The sequence below is a fragment of the Rousettus aegyptiacus genome, unplaced genomic scaffold (assembly GCF_014176215.1).
Source record: "Rousettus aegyptiacus isolate mRouAeg1 unplaced genomic scaffold, mRouAeg1.p scaffold_m13_p_3, whole genome shotgun sequence".
NCBI lineage: Eukaryota > Metazoa > Chordata > Mammalia > Chiroptera > Pteropodidae > Rousettus > Rousettus aegyptiacus.
The window spans coordinates 15,107,022-15,123,343 of NW_023416306.1; the positions used below are offsets into that span (position 1 = coordinate 15,107,022).

Consider the following 16,322-nt stretch of genomic DNA (forward strand, 5'->3'; position numbering starts at 1 on the left):
AGAGAGAACGAAGGGGAGGGAAGAACTCATTCTCAGGCGAACCCTCACGACCGCTCGTGGGCAGAGCAAGTCAGGCCCGAGGGGGTATGCTCACCTAGATCGTGGCTCTGATCTTTGGTATCGAGCAGCTGGACGCTGATGGTTTCCTGCCTCTGGTCCCCATAATAGGTCCCATCAGTCACCAGGTGGACAATGACAGCTGCAGCAACCATCGGCTGAGAAAAGTATGCCTGAAATGCACATGACATCAGAGGGTCACTCATGCCCTCCGCCACAAGGTGGGGAAGCAGCCACAGGGAGGGCACCTCAAGGAGAAGGTTCTATTTCAAGAAGTGGACTACTCGTCATGGGCCCATGACGGAAGGAGGGAGGCAGTGAAACCTCTTAGGGACTAGCACAGACTTGGAGGTCAGAAACTGTGTCCCGGTGTCGGCTCTGCTCCATCCAAGACATTCCTGTGCGACATTCAGTGGTGGCTGAGCTGTTCTGGACCTACGTTCCCTCATCCCCAAGTGGTGGATTAAGTAAACAGCTACATCACAGGGTGACTGTGAGGCTCGGGAAGATAATGGGAGTAGGGTGTCCGGCACACGCTAGAACCACAAAAAATGGTACTTATTATTTGCCGCGTCTCCATGCTAACCTCTGTACCAGGCACCGAAGAGACAAAGCTAATAAGACATGGCCCTTGCATTTCTTCAGACTATGGATTCAAAGTAGGTCAGTGACGTGCAAATCAAAATTCAACATAATCCACAATCTTTAGTCGGGAAGGTGGGCTTGTAGACAGCTAAGCAATATCGTGCAACAAGTGTCAACCAACAGCTGACCAAACACGGACAGGACTAGAAGGAAGAGGACAGTCATTGTTTTCTGTGGGGATCAGTAAAGATTTCAAGGAAGAGAAGAGAATTTTTAAAAACCTGGGACAATGAATAGGAGGTTGCAGGAAGACAAAGGTATCCAAACTCTTGGCCAAAATAAGAACGCCGTGGGGATATTTCGTGGCAATTAAAGGATTCCATTTCAGAGGCATCCCTGTCCTTAAAATGAACACCCTCAGTGGGTGAACAAACCCTGTTGAGAAAGGGCCATGGGAGTCAGTGCTCCTGGGGGTCACTGCTGGAGAAGCTGAGGCTCTCGAAGCTCTGGCTTACCCGGAGCCAGAACGTGGTCTGTGCCAGCTGGGAGTATGGGTAGCTGATGGTGCAAGGATACCAGGCATGCTGGGAAATGCCTTCACTGAGATCGATCACCTTGGTTCGACACACCTGGGGGGAAAAAAAGAAAAACACATGTTGGAGAAGGTCTCAGAGGCTGAATTAAATTCAACTTGATAAGCCTTCAACTATCCACACATTTTGTGCTTGGCGCTGCAGGAAGAGACATGGATAAAGTGATAAGATTCTATTCCAGGAGTCCACATTCTAGAGTAGGAGAGAGACATCGTTACTGCTATTAAGAAAAGAACAGTTTTGGTGGTAGAGGTGAAAGAGTAATTCCCACGGAGACAAATCCTAGAGGAGCTGATATCTGAGTCAGGTGTGGAAGAATAGGTCAGAAGTAAGGGGAAGGACATTGCAAGTAGAGGGAACAGAAGTAGAGGCTCAGAGGAAAGCAGAAACCCAGAGTGGTTAAGCTGTGATAAGCTGCCTGGAATGATCAGAGCTTGAGGAAAGTGGCAGGAAAGGCTGGCTGAGCAGCTGGAGCTCACAGCCCCGTGAATACCAAGCAGAGCTCTTTAGGACAAATCTGTAAATTGTGCTCAGAACTATGTTAATGATAGAGCAAAGGCTAAGCTCTGCTTTTAAGCATTTCCACCCCCCCCCAAAAAAAAATCTCCATCACTTCATATATATATATATATAATAAATATATAAACATATATACACAAATACGTACACATATTCATTTTCAATGATAGACATACCAAGTGATTTTAAAGAAACACAAAGCCTGCATAGACAAGTAGAATTCTTCAAACTTAGGGGTTTCTTGTATATTCAAATGTCATTTCTTTCGCTGATTCATTCATTCAGTCAAATAATATTTATTGAATAACTGCTATTTGCCAAGCACTCTGGGACAAGACGGTGGACAAGACAGATGCTGAGGAGTTTAGAGTGACAATGTGTGCAATTATTCATCAAGTAATCACAAAGAGATACATAACTGTAAGCTGTAGAACAGAAAAGCACTATGACGAAAAAGGTTAGGAAAAGCTGAGTTGTTCTTCAGATTGGTCAGAATTTTCGCAGAAGGTCACCTCAAATTAGTGATTTTCCTCTGAGCTCTAATGTGCTCCTCTCTTAAAATTTCCCTGTGCATTTGGACCTGTCATTCCACATTGGCAGGTGTCAATCTACTCAGGAAGTAAGGCTGACCTATGACCTAGGGAGGCTCAAAATAGTCAAGGATCAAAAATATCCATTCCAGCAATATCTACAGTAGGGAAAGATTGGGAATAGTTTCCATGTTCATCAGTGTGGGTCTTGGCCAAACAAAATGGAAGAGCCGCTTATGAGTTCATAGACTTCAGCACAGAGAGACTGCACAGACATAACCTTGAGTGAATTAAAAGGAACAAGACACAAGTACATTATGATGCCATTTATAAAATCATGCAAAGCAAGACTTTCCCTATGGATTCATATAGACGAGAGTAAAACAAATTTAAAGTGGAGTGGAAAAGTTACACATCAAATTCACTAATCAACATCCAGATGTAACACATGGCTGCACTGTAATCTACAATTGCAAGCAACAGTGGTTTTCTTAAATAATTTTTTTGTTTGTTTGTTTTGGAGTAATTTTTATTTACAGAAAAGTTGCAAAGATAATTTCGGGAGTTCCCTATACCCTTCATCCAGTGTCCCTTAATGTAAATATCTTCATCGATTTGTTCTTGAAACCTCAAGTAAAGGAAGAAAGTTGCTTAACCAACTATAGAGAATCACACATTGTCACTCTTGGACAAGCTGGCTTTGGATCAATGAGACCTGGTTCTGGTCCGAGCGCCCGCAAAATGTGATGTTTAATTGTGGACTAGTTATCATGCCTCTTTGGACCTTGGTTTATCTTTCACATTTGAATGGATTGGGTCATAGGATTTCAAGGTGTCGCCTGTGAATTCCTCTGGTTCGTTCCTTGGAGGTGTCAGCCTGGGGTGGGGGTGGGGGGGTCAGAATGTGGGAAAATCTGCTCAGTTTCTGCTCCACTGTTTCAACCAGAGCATCATCTGAGCATCATCTGTTTTATATATCAAGCTGCTTTGTAATGTTTCATTTAAGGAAAGAGCTTCACTGTTTTAAAAACATTAAAAAGTATTGAAACTTGTTCACTGCCAAAGTTCCCCTCCCTACTCCCCAAGGCATCAGTGGGTCCTGGGAATATAGTACTAGTTTCCCGAATGTCACAGGTAACTTCTTAAGGAGAGTTAAGTTGCCAAGAATCAACCATCTCATTGGCCAGGAATTAGATGATGGCTTCAGTTATTCAAATCTCTGGAAGCCTAATACCCAGGAGACTATGGGTAAAACACAGTAACTTTAATGGGCTGGAAGATGTTTTCGAGTTTATTTATTTTTCTCAAAAACAACTGGGACCGAGCTAAGGCAGATCCGCCAGTGGATTGTGTTACATTTTACAACAGTGCAAGACTTTGCATAAACTATCTATGGCATTTGAAATCCAGGCCAGCAATTCGACATGTATTATTTTGGAATTCTTTCCTCTTGTGTTCTTAGCTGCCTGTCCCCCAGCAGAGCGTGGTGGAGGACATCTTTGGAGGGCTGGGGGAAGGAGGCTTATCTCTTCCTTAAAGCATTCACAGTCAGAGAAGTCTCGGACATGAACAAAGTCCTTATTGCTTAAATACAACGTCCTCTTATCTGTTATTTCGTCCCCTATCAGCACTAAACAGGGCTTCAGAAGAGCGTGCTGCTGTTATTTTACCCTCCTGTTTTCCTACTTAAGTTTTGTGTTTGTTTCAGGCTGGCTGGGATCCTGACCAGGGACAGTCAAAGCAGATCAGAGAGGAACAAACAAATCCAGCTGAACCTTTGCCCAAAGCCTCAGTGGATCTGAAAACCATCCATGTTCCTGGGGAGGTAAGGGAAGGCCGCAGGGGAGCAGACACTCAGCGAGTGTCCTGCTTTTATGGACCCCGCATGAATGTGCCCATTCAGCAGGCATTTGTTGAGGGCGTAGGGTACACTGGGCTCCAAAGTCCTGAGAGAAAAAAATGCCTTGCCCATGGGCATGAGGTTGGTCACCAAGAATATAAGTGTGATTCCAAGGTAACTAATTCTATGGGGAGGCTCTGTTCTTACTCACTCTCTTTTATGCACCTTCCACAAAAGCAAATCCAACTCTGCAAAGCATTACTGAGCAAAGTAGATTTTACCGAATATTTTGTTGGGGAGCAAGCAGGGGAGCTACATCGCATACTAAGGGTGGACTCAAGCTGTCACGTTGTCACCCCAAGTCCCTCCTTACCCACCGACTCTCCCCAGTGTCTTCAGGGTCTCTGGCTCCAGTGACCTTCCCAATTCTCCCAACCTTCTCCATATCTCCTAAAACTCATGCGGAGCCATCCTGATCTCCCCAGGTTCTCTACTCGGCCAGACACAGATCCTCCCGATGCAGCTGAGGGCTCTACCTCGCCTCCTAGCCCCATAGACGTCAAGAAGTTGAAGACAGTAAACCTTTTACCCTTTTTGTCACTAGTGATAACAAAATCTGATTCCTCCCATCACATTGCTCACTGCCATTATGGCGCACATCCAGGGGGCTCTAGAAATATCTGCTGCCTCTAAGTTTCAGGTTCCCTTAGGGAGATACAGAGGGGGTTTCCTGGAGCTGAAATCTGTCTTTCTGCTCACTCCCCTGTTCACTGCAGCATTATTCACAACAGCCAAGAGGTGGAAACAACCTAAATGCCCATCAACAGATAAATGAATAAATAGATGTGGTATATACATACAATGGACTATTATTCACCGTTAAAAAAAGAAGGCAACCCTGCCCTGTGAGGCAAGACGAATGAACCCTGAGGCCAGTATGCTAAGTGAAATCGGGCAGCTACCAAAGGACAAATACTGTGTGATTCCCCTTAGATGAAGGGCGGGATGGAATCAAAAGAATAGAATGGTGGCTGCCAAGGGCCAGAGGGAGGGGAAAAGGGAGTTACTGATGAACAGGCACAAAGTTTCTGTTAAGCAGGATGACTAAGCTCTAGAGATCTGCTGTACGACATTGTGCCTATAACTGACAATACTGCACTGTACACATAAAAGCCTGCTACGGAGGTTGATATCTTATTGTTATCGTAATTATATGAAATACAACAATTATTTTGAATGACTAAAATATTGTGTTCCCTGAATGAATGAATGCACTGATAAATAAATGATCTAGTAAAGGGGGAAGGGAGCAAATGTGGTGGGGTTGGCAAGCACCCCCACTTAGGTCTTGTCAGGGTTGGAGGAGGGATTTCCCAGTATCTTCTTGATTACTTCATGGGCCGATTTACTTGTGAACAGCTCTTCCCAACAGCCAGGGGAGAGATAGCTGGCTGTACTTCCTCCTGCTCTTTGTGGGAACTTGAACGGGTTCTTTCCTGAGACTGTTCCTTTTTCAGTGGTCAAGGAAGGTAGGTGTCTTCACAATATAAGACAAGTGGCAAAATGTTATGAAAACGCAACTTTTCACGCCTTTCTCTTGCCTATGTTCTGCACTCTCTCAATCCTGCTTTTGCTGAGTAGAATACTTTCTCCATCAAGACCTCTCCCTCTTCTCCCTAGAATTCACAGAGTGGATAACAGACAGGAATTCTCGTGCCCGTGCCACTCTCTCCTCCAGGAGGCCCAGCCTCAGGTTTCAGATGGAAGCCGAGCAGGTCACTGCCTCTTACCACCACTTAGCACCTGCAGGAACCAAGAGGCAACCAACCGCTTTCTCCCTTGGCCTTGAGGGGAGCCACTTATCTTTAGAACAATCCCTTAGACCAGCGGTCCCCAACCTTTTTGGCACCAGAGACAGGTGCTCCTAGGAGAATCTAATGCTGATCTGAGGTGGAGCTGAGGTGGTGATGCTAGCGCTGGGGAGCGGCTGCAAATACAGATGAAGCTTCGCTTGCTAGCCCACCGCTCACTTCCTGTAGTGCAGCCTGGTTCCTCAGAGACCACTAGTACCATAGGCTGGTACTAGTCCATGACCCGGGGGTTGGAGACCCCTGCCTTAGACTCCCCATCATCTTCAGTTGTATCTATACTTACTTCAGTACCACCCATGGGAAATAGAAGACTGGGTCAGTTCTGGCTGTGTCACTTATTAGCTGGACAACTCTCTCACATGCAATTTCCCACCTGTGACCTGTAGTAGTTGTAATGAATGACCTCTAAGTGCCCCAGGTGCTTATGGACGCCTACAGTAATAATACCCACCAAGGATCTCGGTCATAATATCACTACATGCTCAAATTTACTCTGTGAGGTTGGAATCATCATCCCATTTTTCTGAGGAGAAAATGAGGCACAGAAGCTTTAAATAACTCTTTCAAGATCATATATCCAATTGTGTATGACAGTCAGAAGTTGGAATTTGATGTCTCTGATTCCATGTTCTATGTATTCTATTGTGAAGCACAGTTATTACTTTACTTGGTTAAAACCTCCCCTTCCTCTGATGGAGAAGAGAGCATCGATTACCACTCCCTTTGCCTCCAGTTACCACATGCTCTCCCTGCTCCAAAGGTCCCCATAATTAACTTTCCAAAGTGAAAAACTAGTCATATCGCTGTTCTACTTATCATTCCCTCCATGGCTGCCCATGGACCACAGGATGAAAAGTTTACTAGACACAGCTGATTCCTTCACTGCCAGCTCTCTTCCCTCCGTGAGCAGCAGACAGGTGTCTGCATATATACCTAGAGGTGCTCCCTTCTCACTGGATGATTCCTTCTCCCACATGCTGTGGACTCTGCTACCATGAATGATGCTTGTGCCCAGACTTCTCCCTGCAACCCCTCTCCCCCGCCCCCAACCAACTCTACTCCAAAGCACTGGATTGACCATTTTGTGAAATACTACACATACTTCAAAGCCAGTTTCAAATATCACTCCTCCCCTGAAAGCCTTTGCTCACTCTCAAGCAGAATTAATTGCTCTCTCTTATGTGTCCATATAGTTCTTTATATATACCTTGGTTACAGCGCTTGTCAAGTTGGATTATAGTTGTTTAGAGACCAGTCCTATCCCTTTAAACTCTGAAGACTTCTAAGGTGAGAATCATGTTTTATTTATCTTCAAATAAATCCTAGCAGATTGCCAAGCACAGAGGACACATAGGTTCTCAATGAACAACAATAAAAATAGCAGCATATATTGAGCGTCTATTTTATGCTGGACACTGTTTTAAGGACTCCATATGTACTCAGCCATTCATGTAATCCTCTTGACAACTCTGTGAGGGAGGTACTATTATACCTATTTTATGGATAAGGACCTTGAGGTCCAGTAATTTGCCTAAGGTCATACAACCAGTTAGTAGTACCAGGATTCAAATTCAAGTATAAACCCAGCCCACACTCTTAACTGTCAATGCGAGGTTGAAAAGGTCCTGCCTTCATATCTCTCGGGGCTGTAACAGAGGATGGACTGGCATTTCTCCTTGCTGCCTTCTCTTGGGCACCTGAATAGAAGTTGCCTCAGCAGACAGAAGCAAGCCTGTCTAGGTCTACCTTGGTCAGGGCTATGCAGTGAGAGCCCTGGATGGGGCTCAGTTGCTTCCTTCCTTTGACACAAATTCCTTCCCACTTGCAAAGGATAAAGTAAGATGAATCCCCAGAAGGCTTTGCAGTTCTGTCCGTTTGCTGGCCTTCGATTTCTAGTGACTGCTGCTGAAGAAAGTGTCGACTCTGCAATGAAGCGTGATCATCCTGTTGGCCTCTGAGTTGACTCATGAATTTCATGTCTCTGACACTATGAGATGGAAAATTAATTTCAAAGCCATCTTTTCTAAGACAACCAGAGAATAAGATAAAAGTTTACTGCATCCATTCTGGCAATGTGTTTTTTTTTTTTTTTTTTTTATCATTTGTTTGTTGTTTTTGATACATGCTGCAAAAGAGCTTGACGATCTTCCCCCAGAGCTTTGAGAGCACTGGATTTGAGCTGCGATGGTCCTCAGACATGTGATTCTAGCTGTCACATCTGATAGATAGATAGATGGGAACAGAGCCCAGTGGGGAGGGGAGAAACAGGCTTGAAGGTATGCTATCAGCTCCTCTGGGATGGGCTAGGGTACCTAGCGGTGGTTGGGGTGCCCGGCCTGACAGCGCAGAGGCCTCTCTGGCCCCAGGACTTGGGGACGCGCATCCACTCCATGCACTGCCAGCCACTACATCCAGCACCCGCCACCAAAGCCCCTCCTTTGCCGACGACTGCTTTCAATTAGAGGAGTTAACGATGTCTTGCTTTCAAAGAGTTTTTTAAATCCAGTTTATCTTCCACCCACACACGACGTACACAAAGGCGGGGAGATAGAGGGAGAACAGGGGGAGCGGGAGTTCTGGTATTTTCCCACACAGGGGAGATGCCATGAGGTTTCTATTGAATTTCACTTTTACAGATTTACATGCCCTTTTGTCAATCACAGGAGGGAGGAAGTGCTTGTCAAACCTCTAGCCCATCCTCTCCAATTTCCTCTTTCAACCAAAGGGACTTGGGAATAAGGAAAAGGAATTGGGAGGGGGGGTGGAGTGTGGGGTTCATGCTGACAATAACAATACACAAAAATGCACAAGCGCACGCACGTGCGCATACACACACGCACCAGGCAGTGTTTCCCAATGTTTCTACTTAGGCCACATTTTAACCTCAGGCTTACAGGTCCAATGCCAAATTATTTTCCCAAGTATTGCAAGGTTGCAAGAGGGGCAGAGTTTCTTGATATGACAACTGGAGGGAAAGCTTGCTGGGAGGCAGCGCGTCAGACCCGGGCTGTAAAGGGCCCAGGGGGACGGGGACATGGCTCGGCTCAGGTAGGATAACGCCCCCTCTGTAAAGCCAGCGCGGCTGTTCCCTACAGAACACGTCGCACCCTCCCCAGTAGTCCCGCGTGGGAGGGAGAGGGCACCAACCCTTAAAGACAGCTGACCAGGATGGCTGCTTCCTGTGCATTATCTCATCTGACTCTCATAACAACCCTGAAATGTAAATATTTTTGTCCCCACTTTAGAGATAAGAACCCTGAGGTTTGGAAGGCATGGTCTTAGGAGTCAAAGCCAACTGGTCTGACTCAAAGTCCATTCTCTCCCCACCCTGTGGCTGGACTTCCCCATTACTCTTGGCCATGCCCTTTCTGCAATGCATTCGCAGTGCGGTTTCTCGTCTGTCCCTCTGTCTGCATGCATGAACTCTGAGGATAGCGGGTGAGCCTGATTTATCTCTCCTTTTCATTGGTGTCTAATATAAGTCACTGGGCAGCGCTGACCAAACGTTGCCTGTGTCGAACTAACGTGACTTTTCTAAAGTGACACACGTGGTTCAGAGATGACCTATCTGGCCCAGAAGCCCAGGTCTCCATAGGCCTAGCCCGACGTGCAGAGATGATGTAGTTGATGCAAGAAGGCCACCAGGAGACCCAAGAGTCATGCACAAGTGTTAGCAGGCATTGCAGCCAGACCCTTCTGCCACCCAGGCTCGCATGGACTTGATCTGCAGTAAATACGAGGATGACAATGGTAACTGGTAGTCAGGGTGATTTCTCTCATCGGTATAACGCACTCTAGAGCCTGTTTGATTCCATTATTTCATCTAATCCTTGAAACCGTCCTGTGAGAAAGGTATTAGTATTATCTCTCCTTCCCAGATGAGAAGCTGAGGCCGACAGCTGACAGGGAGTAAAACGGCCCTCGGGCCCCCTGGATCGGTCGAGGCAGCATCAGTGCTGCCACCCCCCATCTCCTTCCCGGGACAGACGTCATGAATTAGTGCATGTTCTTCTCCAGAGCACAGACCTCTGAGTCCATCTCAACACCAGCCTACTGCGAGCCACACACGATTGGTCAACACTGGCCCAGGATATGAACCTACCTGCAATCCCTGAGCTTGTCTGGTAGCTCACTGAGGGCAGGAATGGGGTCTTGTTTATTATATCTTCAGGATTAAGAGCAGAGGAAGCCCTAAAGTACCCACTAAACAAATATTAGTTGAATCAAAGAGTACACTAGCAACAATAACAATACATGATATTGATCCTTCACTATCTATCAGGCTTTCTAACAGGTGCTTCCCATGCCTTATCTCAATTGACACAGATATGAATACCTGCAATCCAAATGCTTCGATTCCAGGTTCAGAGCCTCTCCCACCCGGGTTGTCCTTCTCTCCACTCTTATGCCTGCCCCGACCTCTTTCCTGTGCCCCTCATTCCAAACTGACTCTGAACATCGCAAACTTAATGGGCAACAGAGGGGTAAAAGATATACGACACACATGTGTGCACACACACGCCTTTAATCCCCTCCTCCAACTTTCTTTGTACACACTTAATAGCAATAAGAGAGGTGGGAAGGAGGCAGAGAGAGAGAAGGAGAGAGAGAGAGATTGAGAGAAAGAGATTGACTGACAGACAGACAGACAGACAGACAGAGACAGAGACAGAGAGAAAAGAAAGCCAGGCTTTCTTTTATCAACCATTAGAAACAATTATCACTTTCCCCAGGCCTCAAGAGCAGCCTTCCCCTTTGACACAAGTCTTAAAGAGACAGAGGGAGGGGAGGGGAAGGGGTGGATTGCCTTTCTATCGATTTCAGGATTTATCATTTGGCATGAACAGACAATCAAGTAAAGAAGCATTTCCTGTGTGAAGGGCCAGTGTGCGGCAGATACCTTCTTCCTCACCCCTCGCCCCTCAGCCCCGCCCCCAGAGTTCTGGAAACAGCAGCAGACCTCAGGTCCTCTACCGGGAGTCACTTCCAGATAAGATAACTTGGCATTCTATGCCCTCCAGCCCTGGGGCTCAGCTCTGGGGTGATTAGCACCTCATTGCTCCCGGGGTCTGTCCCTAACATATTAAGCATTTCACACTCCTCAGGGGTCTAACATCCTCCAGGCCTGTACCTTCCCCCATGTCTGGAATCCTGTGGTTTGGGGTGCACGACCCTGGCCTGATCAAACAATCATGCAGAAAAAGTCTAGGCTTTCAAGAGGAATGGAGTGAAAAAATTCTTTATGACATCACTGTTCTACAGCATACTAGCACAGTAACATTTTTACAGGTGGCGAAACTAAACTTCTAGAAGAGAAATGGTTCAGCATCACAAAATTGATACTCGGGGACTGCTCATTCAATTGCTTAATTTCACAGACACAGGCATAGAAGGTGGATGTCCCGACCTTCAAAGCAAACGTTTACACGAGAGGTCTGACGAAGCATCCATGGTAGGTGGAAAAGCCAGAGTGTTTTCTGTACCCCTATTTGAACCAGGAAATGTGACCAGCAACTGTGTTCCAAAGGCAGATCCTCACAATCTTGTGAGGCAGGTAATACCATCCTTACTCACACTACAGATGAAGAGCCTAAAGGTCACAGGGGTAATAGGGTTGCCAAAGACACACCTGTCAGGAATGGTCGAGCCTGGGCCTGCCCCTGCCCACGTGACTCCAGGCTGTCTCCTATTATACAGGTGAGGAAACTCGGGCCCGCAGTGTACATGACAGGCATCATGAGAATGACGACAATAACAGTGATGACAGAGGCCGCCCAGCGCTCTCGCCTCCATCTTGCTCCATCCTTAAGTCACTGTGAAGATGCGTTTCATATTACCCAATTCCAGACAGGGAAACTGAGGCCAAGGAGGAGAAACAAATAATCGCCACAGCAGTGGTAGCGATAATTAAAATAAGGACACGGGTCAGCAACTGATGTCATATGAAATGTTCATTCTCATAGCCGTGGGGTCAGCATTCTCTCTCCATCTCGCAGACAGCAGAGCCAGGCGTTGGGCTGTGCCCATCACCGAAACCCAGACAGGAGGTCTGAGGAGGTGCTGGGCAGGGGGCTGGGGCTCCCCACAGCTAGTAAATCCTCTAACAAGGGAGAGTGATTAGTGTCGGATGTGGCGGTCTGCTTTTGTGCTGCTGACAACTCCTCCTTTTAAAGGCCTGGCCCGGCTCATTTCACATGGGCCCTCCAAGGCCTGCTCTGGTCTCTGTAATTATGCCATTCGATCGTCACCCAGGCCTGCCTCTGAACTCCTGACCCAGCACTGAAAAGACTCGGGATCTCGTTACTAATCTCTTAAGCCACCTAGTCCTCCGGAGGACACCCATTTAAGTTGGAGGCCAAGGCTTTGGAGGTGGGAGCTGGGGAAAGGGAAAGTCCAGCACAGGGACTTCTCATGACATGGCCATGTTCCCTCTCCGGGGCCTGTGGCCCACGCCACAAGGCAGCTGGCCTGGCTCTCCGGCTCAGCACAGGGGTCGGCTGCTTTGCTTAGAGACAAGGAGGCCTTCGGAGAAGGGGAAGGGCATCTGGGACCACCTGTTTGTAATTTCAGGGGTGCGGGCAGGGAATGAGGCCTGTGTTTGTTTTAATTATTATTATTGTTGTTGAAAAGGGAGGGAAAAAATGAGCAGAAACTGCTAACATCTGGAGGCTGCCGTCCAGCTTACGTAATCTCCCGCAGCCGAGGAGGGACACGGGATCCCCGACCAGATGGTCCGTGGGTGACTTCACGGCACATGTGTCTTCTCCAACAGTAAGATGCTGACGGGGTTAGGAGAGTGGGTTGTGGGACCTTCTTGAAATTCTTAAGGGGTGAGAGGCAGAGGTCAGGGGCTCCCAGATATTTCAGTTTTCTTTTAGAAGACTCAGATCTTTTTTTTTTTTTTTTTTTGCAGCGAAAGCTCAGATTTTTTTTCTTGTCTTTCTCTTTTTCCTTCGTAATTCATGTCCTCATTCAATATACATCTATATAGCATTTACTATGTGTGTTAGTTTCTTTATTCCTCATGGTTCACATGAGAAAATGGAATCCCAGAGAAATAAAAGCAATAAAGGGAAAATCTCTTCTCCTGAAGAGCTCCCAAAACCCACAGACAGAGTGGGCTGAGGGTAAAAGATTAAGTGAGCAGCACTCATAGAACAAGCAACAGGGCAGGTACTATGTTCCAGGTACCTGCAGGCCAAGGGAAGGGCGCAGAGAAGGAAGTTACCTCGACCATCTATGCCTGAGGGCTTAGACTGCAGTGCAAAATCTTAACTTCGAGTAGGCTCTGGAGAGCACAGGCTGCGGCGAAAAAATAAAAGGCAAGAGAAGGGAAAAAAAACTGGGCCACAGCTGAGCCATGAAAAACCCAGTTTCCCAGATGATGTCAATAGCAGAGGCATGAAGGATAAAGTTCGAGATGCGGAATCTTGCTGCAAACAGCTTTCTGAGCACATTGTTTTTTGAAAAAACACATCGCGGACTTTCTGGGTTTCCAAATCTCTCCCTCTTAAAAAAAAAAAAAAACAAAACATTTACACTGAAAGCAATTAATGAAATTTCATGAGTTCTAGATCAGGGTATAAAAGCAGTGTGGACAGTGGATCAGATCAAAAGGGCTCTACTAGCTTTGACCAGAATATTAACTCATCTCTAGATCAGAACACAGAGACATTGCTGGCTCCAGATATGAATCCTGAAGCATTATGATTTTGATTTCAGGGCTCAGAGGCATTGCCATTTCTAGAGAAGCATGTTGATCATTGAAACACTTCCAGGTTATCAAGATGCTATGATTCTAGAACAGGACCAGGTAGTGTTGTCTGAGCTAAATCCAGCACCCCCAACTGCCTGAGTAGAGAATCAAATACAGAAGCTCAAGAACACAAACGCAGTTAGCTTGAATCCAAAATACCCTCTCTACTGGTTCCAGGGTAGAATTGGGACACACCACCAACTCTGGAGTAAAACGCTGAAACATGGAAACCTCGACTACTCGGCTCAGACCTCCTTTCGGCCTTTCTCTGGGAGCCCTGGGACATTTATGGGTTAATCGGGAAAGCGATGACCACATCCAAGCTTCGTGCCCGGTCACCGAAACCCTTGGTTAGGAATAGCTGAGCAGTGGTTAATTGAAGTCTTGACCACACTGGCCTATTAAAGAAATGTCAGGGGAGTGACTTTTCGCTTAAAAACATCTCTGTGTTAAAAGAACAAGGTTTTCTCAAGTTTAGAAAACGAAGACTTCCCAGGTTGTTTTTTTCGTCGTCGTTGTTTGTCCTCCCCCACGGCCACTCGTCTCCTCCAGCTTTCCTAATTAAGATCTGTGTGTTCCGAGTTGTGTCCAAGATAAAGTATGAGTCACATCACCTGCAGGAATCCCGCTCTATGGCAGGATGACCACGCAGCGTGCATTGTCCCTGGGTTCTCCCTGCAGATCTTGGGGTCTCTGTTCCCCACCTACAACCTTGGTAAGGAAAGACTGAAAACCACCGAGCGAGGGGCTCTCTCCTCTTTGCTCTTGAAGAGCAGGCAGTGAGTGCTCTTGTCAGCGCTGCCTCCGGCTTGGTTTCTCCTACGATGAGGCTCCAAAGGATTCAATGCACTAACACGTGCAAGGAACAAGAGGCCCAGGGATTGCTCATACTCTTAACAGTGTCCTGCTGGACTTCCAGCTCAGACAAGGAGTCTCATTCTTAAGGACAAGGGTGCCGTTTCTCTCTGGCCTGCCCCTCCAAAATTCAGAGGTAGGGGCAGTGATCATGACATGCACACTGGGGGAGCTTTGCCCACCAAGTATTCAGTGAACACTGCTGACTTACATGTTTACCACCTCATCAGCAGATTCCTGTGAGGGACGGTCCTTCCAGAGCGCTGCTTTCCCCCAGTGGCACCCTTGGCCAAGGCAGCCCACATCTGCACAAAGAAGGGTGGTGAAGCAGCTGTTCTGAGATGAGGTCCCTGGGAACAACTGCAGCATGATCTGGGATGTGAACTTTTCAACAATCCCTACACCTGCCACTTTCCTGAACCTTCCTTGGAGCAGTGGAAGTCACATACATTTTACAGCCAAAAGGATGTGGGCTGGAAATTTCAACTGTTGCCATTTACTGCCTGCATGACCTTGAACTCTTCACAAAGCCTAAATTCCTACACTGCCAATAAGGTGACTGTGCCTGCTCTGGGGGGTTGTTACAAGGATGAAAACTGCCCTGGAACAATCAAGTGTTTAGACACTGCCCTTTATCTTAGAAACACACAATTAACATTTCCCTCCTTCATTCCTTCCTGCTTTCTTCCTGGCTCTGGCAGGGGTCCCGAACCACTGGGCTGTAGACTGGTGCCAGTCAGTGGCCTGCCAGGAACCGAACTGCACAGCAGGAGGTGAGCGTTGGGCGAGCGAAGCTTCATCTGCATTTGCAGCTGCTCCCCAGCACGAGCATCATGGCCTCAGCTCCACCTCAGATCATCAGGTATTAGGTTCTCATAGGAGCACCTGTCCCTGGTGACAGAAAGTTTGGGGACCGCTGCTTTAGAAGAGGAGAGACATGGGTGCAAATTCTAGATGTCCTCGCCTCATCCCCAGGACAGCTGCAGAGACTGGGATAAGTTACTTAACTTCCGTGAGAATCTACTTACTTCTCTGTAAATCAGAGAGTTAGTCGCTGTCTCATAGAGTGGTTAGAGGTGTAAAGGTGCTAAAACAGCATGGAGCTCTGGGCAGAGCTGTGACATGACTACCCTGATAGCCAGGTCACTCACATCGCTCCTGTCATTATTATCAACTTCTATAATTACAATTGTCATTGCTGTCATTCAGCACTGTTTAGTCATTGCTTTTCCTCTCTGCCTACTTTCTATTGTGCTCTTCTCTTCTCCCTCCACCTCTCTTTCCTCCCTTCCTTTTCTTTCTCTTGCTCTTTACCCCCTCCTTGGCTGGGCCTGGAAGACCTCTCTGAGGGTGAAACACACTCTCAAGCCAGCAAGACAGCCTATTATGTTTCCATCAACCTCTAGTCACAGGGATATCACCCAGACCCTAAGTGTTCCCACCGTAACAAGAGGGAAAGGGGTAGAGACTTGATCCCATGGTTCGGACTCTAGAAGCCATTTCCCACTTTCTACGCAAAGCTGTTGACAGAGGAAAGTGCAGGCTTACATGTAAATATTCATCGCATGCCTACAACATGTCAGACCCTGTTCTTGATGCTAAGACACATGGCAGTGAACACAGAAAAAAAAAAAAAAAAAAAAAAAAAACCCTTTCCTGGTACAGCTAACATTCTGGAGCAGTGGGCGATCCTGGAGGCACAGCAGAATGAAAGGA

General features: G+C 46.9%; 1 protein-coding gene across 1 annotated transcript in view; it reads right to left on the bottom strand.

The window, feature by feature from the left end:
* PAPPA (pappalysin 1) overlaps positions 1 to 16,322 on the bottom strand; it is a 221,432-nt gene that overhangs the window by 64,548 nt on the left and 140,562 nt on the right. The window contains exons 11-12 of the mRNA XM_016152350.2: positions 1,158 to 1,271; positions 95 to 230 (exon numbers count right to left, since the gene is read on the bottom strand). Coding sequence (XP_016007836.2) covers positions 95 to 230; positions 1,158 to 1,271 — 250 coding nt within the window. The remainder of the gene's footprint in view (positions 1 to 94; positions 231 to 1,157; positions 1,272 to 16,322) is intronic.